The sequence below is a fragment of the Tursiops truncatus genome, chromosome 16 (assembly GCF_011762595.2).
Source record: "Tursiops truncatus isolate mTurTru1 chromosome 16, mTurTru1.mat.Y, whole genome shotgun sequence".
NCBI classification, from domain to species: domain Eukaryota; kingdom Metazoa; phylum Chordata; class Mammalia; order Artiodactyla; family Delphinidae; genus Tursiops; species Tursiops truncatus.
The window spans coordinates 80,339,908-80,361,397 of NC_047049.1; the positions used below are offsets into that span (position 1 = coordinate 80,339,908).

General features: G+C 45.5%; 1 protein-coding gene across 6 annotated transcripts in view; it reads right to left on the reverse strand.

Annotated features, from left to right (window-relative positions):
- The window catches only part of DISC1 (DISC1 scaffold protein), a 342,719-nt gene that overhangs the window by 223,534 nt on the left and 97,695 nt on the right, over positions 1-21,490 (reverse strand). For all 6 annotated transcript variants that reach the window (XM_033842010.2, XM_073793660.1, XM_073793662.1 and 3 more), the window contains exons 5-6: positions 8,863-8,992; positions 237-463 (exon numbers count right to left, since the gene is read on the reverse strand). In XM_033842010.2, coding sequence (XP_033697901.1) covers positions 237-463; positions 8,863-8,992 — 357 coding nt within the window. The remainder of the gene's footprint in view (positions 1-236; positions 464-8,862; positions 8,993-21,490) is intronic.

Here is a 21,490-nt window from a genome sequence, read left to right on the forward strand (position 1 = left end):
GAGAGGAATCGTGGTATTTAGCGGGTATGTAGCCAGGGTGTAAAATACCCTGCGATGTGCAGGACTGCCCGACACCATGAAGAATTTTGCCACTCGAAATATCAACAGTGCTTCCCTTGAAAAAACAAAGCGCTGCTTGGAAAATAATTTATATATGCGGGCCAGCAGACAAAATCAATCCCATAAACAGATGAACGAGATGAGCGATCCAAAATCAGTTAGGAAATCACCAGTACCTCCTGATGGTTTCGGGCGGCTCTGCACGGACGGGAATCTGCTCGGCCAAGGCCAGGGTGTCCTGCAAGGTCTTGCTGACCTCCTGCAACTCGCCCAGGGACAGCCCTCCCATGAGGTCGCAGCCCTGCCACGGGAGGACCCACTCCTGCTCTTCTAGTTCCCGTCTCAGCTGTTGATCTTTTGCGTCCAGCACAGACATCCTGGCTTGGAGGGCTTCGATCTCTTTCTGTAGAGAATAGAGAGAGATTTTGTAAATTCACCCTGCTCGCGGCAGACTGCACTGCTGAAAATGAGTCCTTTCCATGAGAGTCCGCCATATGCATGAGAGCCGTGAAGTTGCCCTTCTGAAGCAGGCAGATTTTTGGAGGTTTGCTGAACTGGAAAAATCACGCCAGCTTTGTATTTCTGATTAGTTGGCATAAGGAGAAACATTCCCTCCCAAGCGTGAAATAACTCCGGGTGGCGAGCCAAGAATTTGACTTGGAAGAAGGCAGCAAATATATAAACGACTTACTTCATTTCAGGTGACAGAGCTAGAACACAGGGCGGCAAACTTCATGGACTTGAGACACCAGTAAGCAGGAAACACAACCCACAGACCAAAAAAGAAAAACAAACGAGGCTTGGCTGGTCTGTCCCCAAACATGCAGATTTACCATGTAGAGAAAGATCAGAAATAATAGCCTCTTAAGGCTACAGGATTGCGAGAAAAACGACACGCCGCAGATAGCACTCTCCTGTCTCGGTTCATAAAAATAGTAAATCAATTTAACTTCCACTAATACAACAAACCAAAATCCAAAGAATCGAGTATTGTCCAATCTTGAGGTCGATGGATAAAACAAGCAGCAGGTAACTGAATGCCCGCTGTGCGTAGTGTTACGGCAGCTCATCATCTCACTGACCATAGGATTCTGAAGCTAAAACGAGACTCTTTTAATTAACATACTCCCAGGTTCCATGCGCTGGTTTCCCGCTGATAAGAGCACAGCTCTAACCCTGGCTGTCCCCCCATCTCTCACCCACGTCCTCTCAGCCTCAAGGTACAGATCACCCACTGACCCCTCTTCCAGTAGGGGAGGAAGGACACACAGCAGGAGGTACTGAGGATCCACCCAAGACACCCTAAGAAAACAACAGCGTGTATCCCACTGGTCCAAGATTATGGTATTACTGACACTGTCTCCCATCTCACCTCCCTACTTCCAACCTTTGAACTCCCATCCCCTATTCTTTTCTTTTCTGTTTGTTTTGGGTTTTTTTTAACTGTGGTAAAATACAGGTAACATAAAATGTACCATCTTAACCATTTTTAAGTGTAATTCAGTGGCATTAAGTATATTCATATTGTTGTACAACCACCACCACCATCCGTCTCCAGAGCTCTTTGCACCCCGCAAAACTGAAATTCTGTCCCCATTAAACACTGACCCCACCATTCCCCCTGCCTCCAGGCTTGGTGGTCATCATTCTGCTTTCTGTCTCTAGAATCTAACTCTTCTGGGGACCTCGTATACGTGGAATCATACGATATTTGTCTTTTTGAGGCTGGCTCATTTCACTTAGTATAATGTCCTCAAGTTTCATCCATGCTGTAGCACGTTTCAGAATTTTCTTCCTTTGAAAGGCTGCACTGTACGTATACACCACATTTTGTTTATCCATTCATCTGTCGATGGACCCGTGGGTTGCTTCCACCTTTTGACTGTTGTGAATAATGCTGCTATGGAGATGTCTTTGGGTGTCTGCTTTCAGTTCTTTGGGGGCTTATACCCAGAAGAGAAATTGCTGAATCACATGGTAATTTTACTTTTAACTTTTTAAAGAACCACCATCCTGTTTTCCACAGTGGCCCTCCACCCTATCCTCACACAGATGTCAAAGTGACTCTTTAAATTGCGGTCAATTACATAACTTCACTGCTTAAAAACCCCCCATGGCTCCCAGTCAGAGAAGAGCCCAAGACCTCACAAGGCCCTGCAAAGGCCCTCTCATCACTGACCTTCTCCTCTGCTGTTTCCGCAATCCTGGCCTCCTGGCTACCCTTTGAAGGCATGGGGCACGCTCCCACTGCAGCCTTCGAGTGACTGTCCCCTCCATGGGGAACGCTCTTACTGGAGATTTCTGCAAGGCCCCCCTCCCTCTTCCATCAAGCGTTCGCTTCAATCTCCCTTCTCAGTGAGTAGACTCCCCTACCCCAACACTCTGGTCCATGCACTGTAGCTCTTACCACCCTACAACATTCTAGGCATAGAATTTAGGCTTTTATCACGTTTGCCACTTCTTGTCTATCTCCGCACTCCCACCCCCACTAGGACATAAACTCCACAGGAACCCTGAGCATGGCAGACAGTACCTGGCATGTCACAGGCACTCAAAAATTCCTACTGAATAAATGAATATCCACCTTCTCCCAGAGTTCTGCCACGAATGCTCCCTCCAAACACTGAGTATGTTCCGTACACTCTGATGTCATAAGGAATTGGGGAGACCTTCAACTGGTGAATGTTGTTCAGAACCAAAAACCAGACTTCACATTTTCAGCTACGCGAACCTTGCAGTGATGCCCACTGAATCTGAAAGTGGCAGTTTCTCATGCACCAGAGGGCAGACAGAAGCAAGAAGAACTACAGTCCTGCAGCCTGTGGAACAAAAAGCACATGCACAGAAGGACAGACAAGATGAAAGGCAGAGGACTACGTGCCAGATGAAGGAACAAGATAAAACCCCAGAAAAACAACTAAATGAAGTGGAGATAGGCAACCTTCCAGAAAAAGAATTCAGAATAATGATAGTGAAGATGATCCAGGACCTCGGAAAAAGACTGGAGGCAAAGATCGAGAAGATGCAAGAAATGTTTAACAAAGAACTAGAAGAATGAAAGAACAAACACCCAGAAGAATTAAAGAACAAACAAACAGAGATGAACAATACAATAACTGAAATGAAAAATACACTAGAAGGAATCAATAGCAGAATAACTGAGGCAGAAGAAAGGATAAGTGACCTGGAAGACAGAATGGTGGAGTTCACTGCCGTGGAACAGAATAAAGGAAAAAGACTGAAAAGAAATGAAGACAGCCTAAGAGACCTCTGGGACAACATGAAATGCACCAACATTCGCATTATAGGGGTCCCAGAAGGAGAAGAGAGAGAGAAAGGACCCAAGAAAACATTTTAAGAGATTATAGTCGAAAACTTCCCTAACATGGAAAGGAAATAGCCACCCAAGTCCAGGAAGCACAGAGAGTCCCAGGCAGGATAAACCCAAGGAGAAACACGCTGAGACACATAGTAATCAAAGTGGCAAAAATTAAAGACAAAGAAAAATTACTGAAAGCAGCAAGGGAAAAACGACAGATAACATACAAGGGAACTCCCATAAGGTTAACAGCTGATTTCTCAGCAGGAACTCTACAAGCCAGAAGGGAGTGACGATATATTTAAAGTGATGAAAGGGAAGAACCTACAACCAAGATTACTCTACCCGGCAAGGATCTCATTCAGATTCGACAGAGAAATCAAAAGCTTTATAGACAAGCAAAAGCTAAGAGAATTCAGCACCACCAAACCAGCTCTACAGCAAATGACAAAGGAACTTCTCTAAGTGCGAAACACAAGAGAAGAAAAGAACCTACAAAAACAAACACAAAACAATTAAGAAAATGGTAATAGGAACATACATATCGATAATTACCTTAAATATGAATGGATTAAATGCTCCAACCAAAAGACACAGGCTCACTGAATGGATACAAAAACAAGACCCATATATACACTGTCTACAAGAGACCCACTTCAGACCTAGGGAAACATACAGATTGAAAGTGAGGGGATGGAAGAAGATATTCCATGCAAATGGAAATCAAAAGAAAGCTGGAATAGCAATACTCATATCAGATAAAATAGACTTTAAAATAAAGAATGTTACAAGAGACAAGGAAGGACATTACATAATGATCGAGGGATCAATCCAAGAAGAAGATATAACAATTATAAATATATATGCACCCAACACAGGAGCACCTCAATACATAATGCAAATGCTAACAGCTATAAAAACAGGAAATCAACAGTAACACAATAATAGTGGGCGACTTTAACACCTCACTTACACCAATGGACAGATCATCCAGACAGTAAATTAATAAGGAAACACAAGCTTTAAGTGACACAATAGACCAGATAGATTTACTTGATATTTATAAGACATTCCATCCGAAAACAGCAGTTTACACTTTCTTCTCATGTGTACATGGAACATTCTCCAGGTTAGATTACATCTTGGGTCACAAATCAAGCCTTGGTAAATTTAAGAAAATTGAAATTATATCAAGCATCTTTTCTGACGACAATGCTATGAGATTAGGAATGAATTACAGGGGGGAAAAAACCCGAAATAAACACAAACACATGGAGGCTAAACAATACGTTACTAAATAACCAAGAGATCACTGAAGAACTCAAAGAGGAAATCAAAAAATACCTAGAGACAAATGACAAGAACATGTAGATCCAAAACCTATGGGATGTAGCAAAAGCAGTTCTAAGAGGGACGTTTGTAGCAATACAATCCTACCTCAAGAAATAAGAAAAATCTCAAATAAGCAATCTAATCTTACATCTAAAGCAACTAGAGAGAGAAGAACAAACAAAACCCAAAGTTAGTAGAAGGAAAGAAATCATAAAGATCAGAGCAGAAATAAATGGAATAGAAACAAAGAAAACAATAGCAAAGATCAATAAAACTAAAAGGTGGTTCTTTGGGAAGATAAACAAAATTGATAAACCTTTAGCCAGACTCATCAAGAAAAAAACGAGAGGACTCAAATCAACAGAATCAGGAATGAAAAAGGAGAAGTTACAATGGACAATGCAGAAATACAAAGCATCGTAAGGGACTACTACAAGAAACTCTTTGCCAATAAAATGGACAACCTGGAAAAAATGGACAAATTCTCAGAAAGGTATAACCTTCCAAGACTGAACCAGGAAGAAGTAGAAAATATGAACAGACCAATCACAAGTAATGTAATTGAATCTGTGATTAAAAATCTTCCAAAACACATAGGCAGAACACTCTATGACATAAATCACAGCAAGATCCTTTTTGACCCACCTCCTAGAGAAATGCAAATAAAAACAAAAATAAACAAATGGGACCTAATGAAACTTAAAAGCTTTTGCACAGCAAAGGAAACCATAAACGAGACAAAGACAACCCTCAGAATGGGAGAAAATATTTGCAAATGAAGCAACAGACAAAGGATTAATCTCCAAAATTTACAAGCAGCTCATGCAGCTCAATATCAAAAGAACAACCTAACCCAAAAATGGGCAGGAGACCTAAATAGACATTTCTCCAAAGAAGACATACAGATTGCCAACAAACACATAAAAGGATGCTCAACATCATTAATCATTAGAGAAATGCAAATCAAAACTACAATGAGGTATCACCTCACACCAGTCAGAATGGCCATCATCAAAAAAATCTACCAACAATAAATGCTGGAGAGGGTGTGGAGAAAAGGGAACCCTCTTGCACTGTTGGTGAGAATGTAAATTGATACAGCCACTATGGAGAACAGTATGGAGGTTCCTTAAAGAATTGAAAATAGAACTACCATATGACACAGCAATCCCACTACTGGGCATATACCCTGAGGAAACCATAACTCAAAAAGAGTCATGTACCACAATGTTCATTGCAGTTCTATTTACAATAGCCAGGACATGGAAGCAACCTAAGTGTCCATCGACAGATGAATGGATAAAGAAGATGTGGCACATATATACAATGGAATATTACTAGCCATAAAAAGAAACGAAATTGAGTTATTTGTAGTGAGGTGGATAGACCTAGAGACTGTCATATAGACTGAAGTAAGTCAGAAAGAGAAAAACAAATACTGTATGCTAACCCATACATATGGAATAAAAAAAATGGTTCTGAAGAACGTAGGGGCAGGACAGGAATAAAGACGCAGACGTAGAGAATGGACTTGAGGACTCAGGGACGGAGAAGGGTATGCTGGGACTAAGTGAGAGAGTGGCACTGACATATATACACTACCAAATGTAAAATAGATAGCTAGTGGGAAGCAGCCACATAGCACAGGGAGATCAGCTAGGTGCTTTGTGACCACCTAGAGGGGTGGGATAGGGAGAGTGGGAAGGAGATGCAAGAGGGAGGGGATATGGGGGTATATGTATCTGTATAGCTGATTCACTTTGTTATAGAGCAGAAACTAACACACCATTGTAAAGCAATTATACTCCAATAAAGACGTTAAAAAAAAAAATCTACCAACAAAGAAAAGTCCAGGACCAGAGGGCTTCACATGTGAATTCTATCAAACATTTAGAGAAGAGCTAACACCCATCCTTCTCAAACTCTTCCAAAAAACTGCAGAGGAAGGAACAGTCCCAAACTAATCCTACAAGGCCACTATCAACCTGATACCAAAGCCAGACAAAGATACTACAAAAAAAGAAAATTACAGACCAATATCACTGATGAATATAGATGCAAAAATCCTCAAAAAATACTAGCAAACAGAATCCAACAACACATTAAAAGGATCATACACCACGATCAAGTGGGATTTATCTCAGGGATGCAAGGATTCTTTGATATATGCAAATCAGTCAGTGTGATACACCATGTTAACAGATTGAGGAATAAAAACCATATAATCATCTCATTCGATGCAGAAAAAGCTTTTGACAAAATTCAACACCTATTTACGATAAAAACTCTCCAGAACTAGGCATAGAGGGAACTTACCTCCACATGATAAAGGCCATATATGACAAACCCACAGCCAACATCGTTCTCAATGGTGAAAAACTGAAAGCATTTCCTCTAAGATCAGGAACAAGACAAGGATGTCCACTTTCACCACTGTTATTCAACATAGTTTTGGAATTCCTAGCCACGGCAATCAGAGAAGAAAAAGAAATAAAAGGAATACAAATTGGAAAAGAAGAAGTAAAACTGTCACTGTTTGCAGATGACATGATACTATACATAGAGAATTCTAAAGATGCCACCAGAAAACTACTAGAGCTCATCAAAGAATTTGGTAAAGTTGCAGGATACAAAATTAATACACAGAATTCTCTTGCATTCCTATACACTAACAATGAAAGATCACAAAGAGAAATTAAGGAAACAATCCCATTCACCATTGTAACAAAAAGAATAAAATACCTAGGAATAAACCTACCTAAGGAGGTAAAAGACCTGTACACAGAAAACTATAAGACACTGATGAAAGAAATCAAAGATGACACAGACGGAGAGATATACCATGTTCTTGGATTGGAAGAACCAATATTGTGAAAATGACTATACTACCCAAAGCAATCTACAGATTCAATGCAATCCCTATCAAACTATCAATGGCATTTTTTACAGAACTAGAAAAAAAATCTTAAAGTTTGTATGGAAACACAAGAGACCTTGAATAGCCAAAGCAATCTTGAGGGAAACAAATGGAGCTGGAGGAATCAGACTCCCTGATTTCAGACTACACTACAAAGCTACGGTAATCAAAACAATAGGGTACTGGCACAAAAACAGAAATATAGACCAATGGAACAGGATAGAAAGCCCAGAGATAAACCCACACACCTATGGTCAACTAATCTATGACAAAGGGGGCAAGGATATACAATGGAGAAAAGACAGTCTCTTCAATTAAAAAAAAAAGTGCCAGTTTATTGGAGAATATTTTCAAGTAGCAACAATGTTTGCTTCCCTTTGCCACCTTGCTATTGTATGGACTTGGATGGGCAAACTCAGATAAAAAGAACACTCTGCTTGAGGAGGGGGCAGCGGGAGGGCTTCCAGTAACATGTCTGAGCCCCATTAACTTGTCTAAGGTCATTCAGCTGTTTGGAGCCTAAGCCAGCTCTTGGACTCAGTGTTAAAGCCCTCTGCTCTTTCCAGACGTCAATGCTCCCCATTCCTGCCTCAAGGCCTCCAGGATCAGGCAGGTGTGGACAGAGTTGCAGGGCTCCTTGTCTCTGGGGGACACTGTCGACTTCCAGAGCTCCTGGTTGCCTCCTGGCTGGAACTCAGGGCTGCACCAAGATTTCTAGCCCCTGATGATTCTCGGCCAACTTGCATCCACTGCTCTGGGCCTACCTGGAGCTCCCACGGTGCCCCAGTCATTCCCAGTCTTTCCCAGTCCTGCCCACTTTGCCCAGTCCACACTTACAGCTCTGCCTCCTGACAGGCGCTACGCAGAGTCCAAGCTGACGGCAGTTGCCATAAAGCACGGCCACAGCTCAGATTTTTCTCTGCCTCTAAAAGAACCTTCTTCAGGGCAAAACGAGAAGAGGTGACAGACTGGCCTGGCAGACAAGGAAAGCATATTCAACAGGTAATGAGGAATAGCAAAGACAGGCACACACACCGCCAAGCTTTCAACCCCTCGTTGGTAATGAGACTCCCGACAGGCCCCCTAGTCACCACCCTTCACCCTGTGCTTCCAGGTGGACAGCCAACGCTCTAATTGCTTCACTCAAGCAAAGCAAAGACCCACTTTGCTACCTCTGGCTCAAATGGATAAGAAAAATGATGTCTTGTTTCTTGAAGATTCTTCACCCGCTTACCTGTAACTGCTGCTTTTCTTGGAGAAGCCAGTCTCGCCTGGTGATGGACACAAGCAGGTTGTCCTGAGCGGTGGGTTCCAACATCTTCGGCTCCGTTCTGAGCTGGGCTTGGGTGTCGTCACTCCCAGCTCTTAAAACAAAACATACATATTGGTACAGATATGGATGAGCTGAAATCCTCAGATCTACAAGAATGTTAATGGAAAGAAGGTCCACAAAGTGGCCCCCAGCGGCTCTCATCCTTAGGAGGGTCATAGGGATGAGGTCCCTAATGTAAGTTTTTGTTTTAATGACAATCTGTCGGGGCTTTGGCTGTTTCCCAGAGCCACCTTGCTTAACTGGACTGGGCACTGTCCAGCACCGTAGCTACGCGTGTGGCTATCTGCGCTGAAAGTGTAAAATACACCCCAGATTTTAAAGACTTAGTATGAAACGAAGAGTGTAAAACAGCTCATTAATGACATTTATGTTCATTACCTGTTGGGATGACAATGTTTTTGACATACTGGGTTAAGTACATTTTAACAATGAATTTTACTTGTTTTTTCTTACTTTTTAGAAATGTGCCTACTAGAGCATTTAAAATCATGTATGTGGTTTGCATTATACATCATCGGACAGCTCTGCCTGGGCCACCCAGAGCAAACTTCCAGGGCTGATCTTGGCTGTGGAGATGACAAAGAGGGTTGACTGATGCCTGGGTCAGAGATTCTCAGAAAAGGTTTGCTAAAAGACTGTCAAAAACCACTAAAAATCTCTTTCTCCCATGCTCGCAAGAGTTGGCATATTTGGTTGAAGCAACGCTGGTGAAGATGTGGCCCAGGCTGCCACCTTATGCTGGTGAGTTGCCGTTGCAGGAGCCTTGCAGGTGTTTCTCATCAAAGGATGACAAATCAATTTATAAGCGGTTACAGCTGTAAACAAGACTTGTCCCCTGCGCAGAGCAGAGGCGATGGGTAAACCAAGGCCACGGACAAATGCTCCCCCCAGGGCTCAGACTTACTCACTGTAGGAGTGGAAAGGTAGACGCCCTGCTCCCATTTCCTACATCTTAACATGGCCCTTACGTTAACAAGGGGGCCTACCCAGCAGCACAGTGAAACAGCCCTAATATTCTTAGAAACAATGATAGAAAATATGTCACCTCAGCTTTTCTAAGTTAGAAAACAGTGGCCACAGAAAAGGGAGCCTTGATTGAATCTCTGGGCCAGACACAGATTCAGACTCAATAATCTCAAAAGCTGCTTACTTAATATAACATACCACGCAATTTAGAAGCTTATTTTAAGACCTGTTACTCTCTGTAACAAGTCTCTGTGTGCGTAAAGGCAAATCACAAGAGTAGTAGTAGTAATAAAAAAATTTAACTGGTAATAACAAAATAATCCGGTATAATTGAGAATTTACTGTACGCCGGGTGTTATCAGTGTTGCCAACGAAGAAACAGAGCATCAGGGAGATCTGAGCAACTTGCTCTGGTGTAACCAAGCAGGACCCTATGGGGCCTTCCCAGAGCAAGACTCCCCCTCCAGGTCCTCCGCCTGCCTTTCATCTGTAGAAAAACTTTAGTCAAAGAATAAATTTAACTGGAGAAAAGAAAATGCAGAAAGAAAGGAAAGTTTCAAGCAAGACAAAATAATAATGGTTTAGCCATTAAACAAAGAAGTCAAAAACCTTTTGTTCCTCCCCAAGGGCTATAGATAACATTCTGAGCCATGTCCTTAGAGCTGTTTTACAGAGACTGAAACCCTCACCAGGTAGAAGACGTTAACTGTATGCTGCTCACAAGCACACAGACCCCAGACCAGTTGGAACCAGAAGGTTGATGATGTTGACTCCCAGTTACCTCACCACCAACCAATCAGAAGAAGGCCCACGAGCTGATCACACACCCCACAGCCCCCCTCCCTCACCCCGTCTTTATAAACTTTTCCCTGAAAACCATCAGGGAGTTTGGGCCTTCTGAGCACTAGCTGTCTGGACTCCTTGCTTGGCGCCTTCGATAAACACTGCACTTCTCTTCACCACCACCGGGTGTCAGTAGATTGGCTTTCCTGGGTGTGGGCAAGCGGACACAAGTTTGGCTCCACAACACTGGGTCACACAGAGAGCAAGAAGCAGAGGTGAGGAGTCCATCAAAGGGCCGTGAGGCTTGTGGCCACTTTCCAGCCCTTCCCTGGACACCATATACCAGTCAGGCTTCAGCAAGATTATGAACTCCTGTTTCTTCCTGGCTTCTAGCCACATGCCACCCACACCTGCTGGCTAAGTCCCCTTGCCCATGATTCAACACAGTCAGCTGAGAGTGACAGCTTCGGGGAGGTAGATGAGCACGGTTTGAGCCCTAACCCCACCTTTTTCTAGCTATGTGTCCTTGGACTTACCAAACCTCTCTGAACCTCACCTCCCTCGTTTTTAAAATGAGAATGATGGTGATGGTGATGCCTTCCCTACACGGCTCCATATGGCTGATTACGGGGTCAAATGTATTCAACAAATGGCCACTGAGCGCCTACCCTGTGCAGGTCCCACCCTCACCCTGGGGCCATAAGGGGACTCTGTCCTCGGGGAGCTGGCCACTTCCCCCCCACCTCAATGTTGGCATCAGGAGACTGGACGGTGTGTCATGTCCACTGGACACACCGTCCTTTGTAATGAAGAGTAAAGATGAGATGTTTCCAAGGACCTTTCCATGTATCGGAAGGGGGGGGGGCCCTGGAAGGAAACCACCACCAGCTATTGTGGGAATGGAACCCACCTCCTCCCCTGGGCCCCCGAGTCTCAGCCTGTCCGCCCAGCCTCTCGCTCTGGACGGCGAACCTCAGCCCATCTCGTGCTGCTGTCCCCAGGGCCCAGCACTGAGCAGGGCTTAGCAAATATTTACCGAGTGACTTCATGAGTCCACGGCCTAGAAAAGTCCAGAAGCTGTTTATATTCAGCTTTCGATTGCATTAGATCATTTCTTCACACTAATTTATTTCCCAATTTGCTCTGCTTATGCAAATATTAAGAGTTTCCTGAATTTCCTAAATAGATACCATCTGGGTCGGGATGGGAGTTAGTGAAGGGAATCAACACAGAATTGAAAATGAGCTGCAGGGGAACTACAGGTGGGTAACTGGGAATTCTCCTTATTATCGTTAATCACATTCATTACTTAATCCATAAAAAAAGCCCCTGTGATTCACCGAAACTCCTGTGTCTCTCAGACTTTAACTCTGGGTAGAGAAAGCCGTGCACAGATGGCTGAGTGGTGGCCCCAGGACAAAAGACAGCTCAGGAATGAAGCCGGGGACCGGTTTCCATCTCAGCCCATCAGCCCTCAGAGCCACGCTCCCTCTGCCTCCTACAATGTTGTTCCCTTTATTTTAATAAACCCCAATGGTAAACCCAAATGTCAGTGCAAATTAGCCTATAAACTACTCAGTACGGAGAACGAGCAAATCCCTCAGGGGCAAGAATTACAAACACGTGGGTTGGAATGTCAGCACAGCACTCGGTGCCCACGGGGACTCGGGGTGTCTAGGACCACACTCTCAGCCCCGGGTTTCACGCAGGTCCCCATCTGCCCAGTGCTGGAAAAATCCTGGCCTTTCTACTTTTGTCTTTTCCACCAATCACTTAAAGAAGGATAAAACCCATCTGTAAAATAAGATCCTACACCACTGCAAACAGTATAGATCCAAACTGCACAGGACAGCATACCGCATCCCAGGGATAACATGGACCGCGTGACTTCTGTGAGTACAGAGTTCAGTAATTCAGAATAAATCCCACCTGGGGGGAGGTGTTTCCTGAGAGTGTGCACCTGTGATGAACCCACCCGGTCACCTCCTCTGCAGCTGGCTCGCTGGGCCCGGGGCCCTCCAGTGCGCTGCCTTTGCGCGGAGGGTCACCTTCGGGAACGTCTAGAGTGAGACAGGGCAGAGGGGAGCCCAGACATTCCACCGGCTGGGACATCTCGTGCCAGAACGGCTCCTGACAATTGCTGTGGTTTATACAGTTGTACGTATAACACAGAGGGTCCCTTTCCAGACAGGAGTGACGGACGGTCATCACGATGCCAGAAAAATTGCTCTGTGGTGCCACTGCTGGAATCGTAGAGTTTTAATTGAGGAAAGAACCAAAACGGATGCTCTCATTTTCATAGTGAGGAAAACCTCAGCTCAGATGACCACTTCCGGCAACAAGACTTGAGGAGGACCTTCCGAATACCTTTGCCAACTGCTGCTCCATATCGAGGGCTATCCTATCAAATTTATGTCATCCGACGAATGTGTTTCCATCTCTCCCTCGGTGGGATGATGGCGATAAGGAAGTGGTTTGGGCCAGTTATGCAATCAATGAAGTGTGCGTTAAATCTGGAAATAGCTTTCTTAGCCAAACAATGTCATAAATGACTGAGGCCACTCTGTGGCACAACTGAACATTGTAAACTTGCCAGGGACAATGAAGGTAACTTTACAGTTCTTCCTTATATATCTGACTTGGGTCTAAAAGTAAGGAGAGCGGAGTAAAAGTCATACACCTTAGAAAAGTGGACATCACTGGTTTCTACAATCTCATCCCACATATAGAGGTGACAGCCTTGCAGGAGGGGCACGTGGCCATTTACTTGGGTTTATAATATCCATGCCCAATACAACAGGCTTCAGACGGACTTCAGCTGAATTTGAGCAAAGAGGATGACACAGGAGACCTTTATTTTGAAGTTTCATCTATAAGCCACTGATTTTAAAACAAATTCCGATGAGTCTTCTGTGACTCCCTTCAACTGGTTTTTCTCCTCTTTTCCTTCCTCCCTTACTTCTCAAGGTGATGACAAGGGATCAGAGGTGGGTCTCCTGGGAGAGACACAGGCCGTGCTAGTCCCCATTTGGCTCGAGCTATGATTAGGGGTTCAGAAACGTCTCCTGACACGTTGGTAACAGGGATCATTTTTATGCCACCTCATTTTACATCTCTGGTAAAATGTGTCTGTAACAGTTATTTTCTTCTGCCGTGTGTCTCCATTCCAGCCTGTGAACTTAGAGCTGATCATCGTTGAATTCTGCGGTGTGATGGTCCCGACATGACAAATGGAAACAAAGTATCACATGTTTCAAAGGGAAGAGAGGAAGAGCGGGTCAGAGGAAAAATGACTCAGTCCAGAAGCACCGTGAGCTACACAACATTCATCTGTTCCAATCAGAAAGGAAGTAGGTGAGCAGGAAGTATCCGGACAGGCAAACCAGAGCCCTGCCCTGATAACCACATTGGAAAACCATCGTATAGCTTTGTTTTTAAACTCTGTTGTACTTTGTTCACTTGTGTTTTAAGTTATCTATTGGGAAAAGGTCTTTGATAAAGGACACTTTGCATACACACACACATGTGCACACACACAACTGAAGATGTAAATATGACCCGTTTTCATGTACATGGTGGTGAAGGTCCAGTGGGAAAACACACAGGATGTACAGTCAGAGAAAAGCAAACTATTCCTGAGAAAATTATCAGTCATATGTGCACAGTAGACCAAACCTCTCTCTTAGGAGAAAGGAAAAAATAACTTTCTTTGGACTGGGTGAAAGATACAGCAAAAGTAGATTCCCGATCATTGACTGCTGTGCTAGGATGTTGAGGTGGAATTTTCCAGTTGCTCCAGAATCAGACGCAAACGCTGAAGGACACAGGCCTAAATGCCCTCCACCCCAAATCGGGAGCAGCGAGGGAGGTGTCCACCCAGGGCTGCACAAGTTGCAAACCACCAGCACCCTCACTCACCACCGTGTTGACCGTGCAGGAAATGGAGTCTTCATGAGAGATGCTTCCCTGCCCAAGCCCCCAGCCCCGCATGGGGGCAAACAGGGAGTAAGCTCTCCCACCCAAACCAAAGGAAGGAAAAGCAAGTCCACTAGACCCCCTCTTCCAGCCAGGGGGTGTCCTGCAAGGAAGGCTGACGTCTGGTTCTCCCATATGAACTTCTATCTGCGTCTGTTTCTCCCATATGAACCTCTATCTGTGTCTGGTTCTCTTTGGAGCAAAATCTGAGACAAGGAGCTGAGTTCGGGCTGCTTTTTGGCGAAGTGATTCCCAAGAAACCAGAGTGGGTTGTAGGAAGGAGGAAACGTCAATAAACCGTGTGCTATTGAGCTGATCACCACAGAGGCAACTGGGGCGCCAACCAACTGGGAAACGTCCTGGGAGAAAATGTGTGCAACGCTCCTCGAAGCTGTCCCCCTGGACGTGGGGAGGCTGGACCATTACTCTGCCCTCAGGGGCATCACTCACGCCCCTTCCTCACAAGAGGCAGGGAAAGCCCCGTGGCAGAGAAGCCTGTCGGGTGCAAAGCTGTCAGTGGGCACAAAAGCGTCCACAGCTGGAGAGGGAATCAGAGGGAGGCCAAGGGGTTGGGACGCGGGGCATCAGGTCTCTGCGGCAATCCCCGCCCACACACCGACTTTGTGATGCACCGCTGCCCGTCGAGCAGGGATGAAGGATCGGGAGAGCCACAGCAGGGCAGACGGCCTGGAACCGGCGACCCGCATGCCCACCGTTCAGTGCGGCAAAGATACGTGAGCTTCCTGTGAACCAAGTGAACACAACAAAAGGGATCCTCCCAACGAGGGCGTCCACTGGCCAAGGAGACCCAGAGAAAGAGGCTGGGTGACACGTGAAAAACGGTGGTTGCCCTTGTGGGGTGGAGAGATTCTGTTCACGTCAGGATCAGGGAGGTGCTGCAGTGGCCTCTGGGGACCCCGCATCTGAGTCCCACAAGAGAGGGAATGTGTCAGCACATATTCACGGGGGTATCAACACCTCTGTTGGCCGGGGGGCAGCGATGGCCCACAAGGAGAGGATTACAAACTCTGGACGGGGAAAGATTTGAATTGGACGTACGAATGATGCTTCAAACTAGACTCACTGGATGAGCAACGGTAACTGAAAATGCCCCAGACATCTGTATTTTCTGCCCAAGACACCATAGAGACAAACCACGATGCCTTTGTACCCTGCTGAGTAGAGATACCCCAGTGACCCAGTTATATTACAGAGCAGTGCGGTGCCAAAGACAGAGAGAGACGGATACCAAACCATTTGAGTACCAGTAATCTGCTTGAGAGGAGCCCAGTTAACCCCTGGGGTGACAGCTAACGCTCCCTGGGCTGCTGGAAGGACCTGGACAAATCGAGCACGATTCAGGGTGACACACAGAGAATTAACCAGTGCTTTTTAGAACGATGCATTCAACAGGGATTATCATGAACAAAATGACAGTGAAATTACAAATGAAGTACCTGATTGTACTTGGGAGTTTACATTTTCTCAGATCTTATTCTAAACCAAATTCTCTTAACTTGAGAGCCAAAGGCCCCCTAGAGAGGGAATCCATAAGCTCAGAAGATCTGCATGCAAGTGTTTGTATGCAGTTGTCCGTATGTTTGTACATACGTGGTTCTGTGATGGAAGAAATCTATAGCTTTCATTAGATCCTCTAGGAAACGCTTGATCCCAACAAGGCGAAGAAGTACTTATTTGTGCTGTTATTAATCAGTATTGAAAATGTGCCATATGCCGATGCAACTTCTTTATTTCTACAGGATAAGCACCATCATTGGGAAGCATTCTGTTTCTCCCTGGACTCGGAAAGCCCCTGGCCTGGGAGAAACCTTGCCACCCAGGCGCTGGCTGCCTGAGCTGGGGCCAGACACCCCGTCCCCCTGGTGGCCACTGTGAGAACTGCAGTCAAAGCCCCTGGTTCGGGGGAAACCTGTGAGTCCACATAGTCCTGCTGATGACGAACGTCACAGGCTGGATGGGCAGTCGGCACGGTGAGAGGCAATTCTTTAAATTATTAATGACTATGCAATTATGTTAACACGCAGCAGAAAAGCGTAAGAAAGGAACTAATTTTGAGGCATTGCTCTCTAATTGTGTTAATCATGGGACAGATGGCGTTGGCATGAGAAAAGCCAAGATAATGCTTAAATAACTGAAGTGTGGAAAACAGCGATCTAATTCAACCCCCTCCTTTTCTCATGAGGGGAGTGAAGTGTGGAGAAGGTAGGAAACTATGTCAGGTCACACAGAGCTGGGTAGCGCAAGAGACAGGACCAAATCCAGGTTTCCTGGAGCTCCAATCGGGGGTTCTTCAAGATACTGTGGGAACTTCCCTGGTGGCGCAGTGGTTGAGAATCCGCCTGCCAATGCAGGGGACATGGGTTCGAGCCCTGGTCCGGGAAGATCCCACATGCCGCAGAGCAACCAAGCCCATGCGCCACAACTACTGAGCCTGCGCTCTAGAGCCCGCGAGCCACAGCTACTGAGCCCCCGTGCCGCAACTACTGAGCCTGTGCTTTAGAGCCCACGAGCCACAACTACTGAGCCCATGCACCACAAATACTGAAGCCCGCACACTCTAGAGCCCGTGCTCCACAACAAGAGAAGCCACCGCAATGAGAAGCCTGTGCACCACAACTCTGCCCCCACTCGCCACAACTAGGGAAAGCCTGCATGCGGCAATGAAGACCCAAGGCAGTCAAAAATAAATAAATGAATGAATTAATTGATTTTTTTAAAAGAAGATACTGTGAACCTCCTCCTTGCTGGGTGTGTCAAAAGCAAGGCTGAAGGAGTGTTTTCTCCAGGGCAACTGAACCACGTTAGAGTGAAGGTTCTTCCTCTCTCCCTCTCTATACACATGCATCTTGGTGAACCTACATGTAGATACACATATGTATCACATTCATTCATTCAGTGAATATTTACAGAATACTTATCATAGGTCAGCCACTGCTCTAGTGTCTAGGAATAAAAAGATAAATACAATACAGTCTTGTCCTCGAGGAGCTCACCGTCTGTCAGAGTAGACAGATATTCAAGGAGACAGATTAATTTGAAAGCCAAGGTAGGGGTGAGGTCATTCAAGGAGCTCCAGCAATTCAAGGGGTAGATGCTGTGACTGACACAGGCAAGGCTTCACAAGGATGGGAGCTCAGCTGAGTCGTGAAGAATGAGCAACAGTTAGGTGACAACTTCTACCACTTTCGCGTGTGTCAGCGGCAGGGGCTGGTGACGCCTAGTGAAATTCCGGCTGCTGGAAAGCTAGGCAAGAGCTGCACTGGAAAAGCTTTGAGTGTCATGCTAAGCAGCACAGACCTTATCCCAAGGACCATGAGGGCCGCCGTGCATGACATGACGTTTCCACCTGAGGCATCGTGGAAGGTAAATGAGAGGGAGTAATACTGGGGTCGGGAACACCAGAAGGAGACCACTGCAAGAATCCGGATTACAATTATTAAATCAGAACTGAAGCCCTGACGTGAGGATGGGCGAGGGGAGCAGGGATGCAGTAAAAGACAGCGGAGTCCACAGGACGTGGTCCCCAATTAGACTGGGGAGTAAGGCCTAAGGGGAGGAGCCAAGGCTGAACCCGAGTTCTTACTTGGGTCACTGGGGAGATGGCGGCATAAGTCACTGAGACTGGGGGTGCAGGAGCAGGGACTGACCGGGGACAAAGAGAGTGAATTTAATAACTAGATAGTTTTAAAAGACAGTCAATTTAGGGCTTCCCTGGTGTCGCAGTGGTTGAGAGTCCACCTGCCAATACAGGGGACACGGGTTTGTGCCCTGGTCCGGGAGGATCCCATGTGCTGCGGAGCGGCTGGGCCCGTGAGCCATGGCCGCTGAGCCTGCGCGTCCGGAGCCTGTGCTCCGCAATGGAAGAGGCCATGACAGTGAGAGGCCCGCGTACCGCAAAAAAAAAAAAAAAAAAAAAGATAGTCAATTTAGTAAAGGCAAGAATAAAACAACAGTAAATTTTTAAGGTAAAAAGGTAGTACACTTAGTAAAGCTCAGGGAGTTGTTCAAAAGAAAGCCGAGTTGTGGGCTGGAATTTTAGAGAGAGACCAGGGGTAGGGATAGAAATTTGAGGGAAATTAGGAACTTCCCTGGTGGTCCAGTGGTTAAGACTCCACGCTGCCAGTGCAGGGGGCCCGGGTTCAATCCCTGGTCAGGGAACTAAGATCCCACATGCTGCATGGCGTGGCCAAAATAATTTTAAAAAAAGAAAAAGAAATTAGAGGGAAATTAGTCCATTAGTGGTACCTGAAGCACAGGAGTATCTGAGATCCCCCAGAGAGAGTATATAAAGTGGGAGGAGAGGATGGAGAAGAGAAGACAGGGGAGCATCAGTATGAAGGGGTTGGGAGAGAAACAGGAGCTCTTCAGAGATGGAAAGGAATGGCCAGCAGCGCAGCAAGAGCAGGAAAGAGTGATTTGAGAAGGCCAAGGTGAGAGAGTTTTAGGGATGAACCCGATTGATCAAAAGTTCTAGACGGTGCCGTGACAATGCACAGAAGAAGCATTTTAAGATGTTTTTTCAATGAGCAACTAGAAAGTCATTACCAACTTTGGTAGCGGCCGAGATAGCAATCAGAGCCCGGTGGGCTCAAAAAGTGAATGGGAACTAAAAACAGCATCCAGGTAACTCCTGTGAGGAAAGGAGGCAGGTGAACAAGGTGCGCCACGGGTTTACATGGGCTTCATAAATGATTAATAATATACTTCTGTGGGGAACGTATTCGGCTGAGCGACGGGAACATGCTACCTTTACGGGTCACAGTCAAATACGAGAAAGGGCAGGGGGTGTAACCTGAGTGAGAGAGCAGGACACTGCCTTTATTTTAGTTCACCGTGTTCTACGAGACACTCAGCTGAGACCATAACAAAGCATCGCTCTCCAACCACAACACGTGTAGCTAAAGACATGATCATTGGAGAGCAGGGGCCAGCTTGGACTCAGAGGGAGAGCACGGGAAGCTAGTTCCAAACCGGGACTCAAGCCAGACGCGAGGTTTGTGCCCAGGCTCAGTACCCACCCACTGGAGGCCTGCACAAGTCCCTGAAGCCTTCCTGGGCCTCGTTCCCTCATCTCTAAATACAGATAGGGACGCAGATGATGATGAGGTAATCTCCACAGAGATACATATATCAACATACAAAATCTACAACCCCCGGAACTGTCTTGAGGATTCAGTGAATTACTTCTTATTCATCAAAAGAAGAACAGATAAGCAAAATGTGGTACATAATACAACGGAACGTGATTCAGCCTTCAAAAGGAAGGAAATTCTGACACGTCACAACAGAGATGAACCTTGGCTCAGTGAAAGAAGCTAGTCACAAATGGACAAATACCATATGATACCACTAAGGTGAGGTACTCAGACTAGTCAAATTCATAGAGACAGAAAGTAGAAATGGTGGTTGCCAGGGGCTGGGAAGGGGGGACAAGGAAGTTAATGGGTTTTGTTTTTGTTTTTGTTTTTGCAGTATGCGGGCCTCTCACTGTTGTGGCCTCTCCCATTGCGGAGCACAGGCTCCAGACGCGCAGGCTCAGCGGCCATGGCTCACGGGCCCAGCCGCTCCGCGGCATGTGGGATCCTCCCGGACCGGGGCACGAACCTGCATCCCCTGCATCGGCAGGCAGACTCTCAACCACTGCGCCACCAGGGAAGCCCAATGGGGTTTTTTTAATTGAAGTATAGTTGATTTACAATGCTGTGTTAGTTTCTGGTATACAGCAAAGTGATTCAGATACATAAATATATATATATATATATTCTTCCTCATATTCTTTCCATCATAGCTTATTACAAGATACTGAATACAGTTCCCTGTGCTATACAGTAGGACCTTGCTGTTTAGCTATTCTATATAGAGTAGTGTGTATCTGCTAATCCCAAACTCCTAATTTATCCCTCTCCCCCCCCCTTGCCCCCTTTGGTAACCATAAGTTTGTTTTCTATGTCTGTGAGTCTGTTTCTGTTTTGGAAATAAGATCAATTGTATGATATTTAGGATTCCACATATAAGTGTTATCATATGGTATTTGTCTTTCTCTGCCTTTGTCTGACTTACTTCACTTAGTATGATAATCTCTAGGCCCATCCATGTTGCTGCAAATGTCATTATTTCATTCTTTTTCATGGCTGAGTAATATTCCATTGTGTATATGTACCACATCTCCTTTATCCATTCATCTGTCGATGGACACTTCGGTTGCTTCCATGTCTTGGCTATTGTAACTAGTGCTTCTATGAACACAGAGGGGCATGTATCTTATTGAATTAGAGTTTTCTCTGGATACTTGCCCAGGAGTGGGATTGCACGATCATACCATTGCTCTATTTTCAGTTTTTTAAGGAAGCTCCATACTGTTTTCCATAGTGGCTGCACCAATTTATATTCCCACCGACAATGTAGGAGAGTAGGGAGTTAGTGTTTAATGGGGACAGAGTTTCAGTTTTGGAAGATGACGAAGTTCTGGAGACGGCTGGTGGTGACGGCTGCACAACAGTGTGAATGTACTGAACGCCACTGAACTGCACACTTACAAACGGTTGAAATAGTAAATTTTATGTTATGTATATTTTATCACAGTGAAAATTGTTTAAAAATGAGTCACTTCTTAAAGCACTCAGTAACTCTTATGAAAGTAAGAGTGATACGCAAGTGTTTGTTAAATTAATAGAAACACAATACACTGGCAGATGCTAAAAACGGCCTGAGACTGGGGTGGAGGACCAGAAACACCCCCAAAGATCAAAAGAAAGAAAGAGGGCTTCCCTGGTGGCGTGGTGGT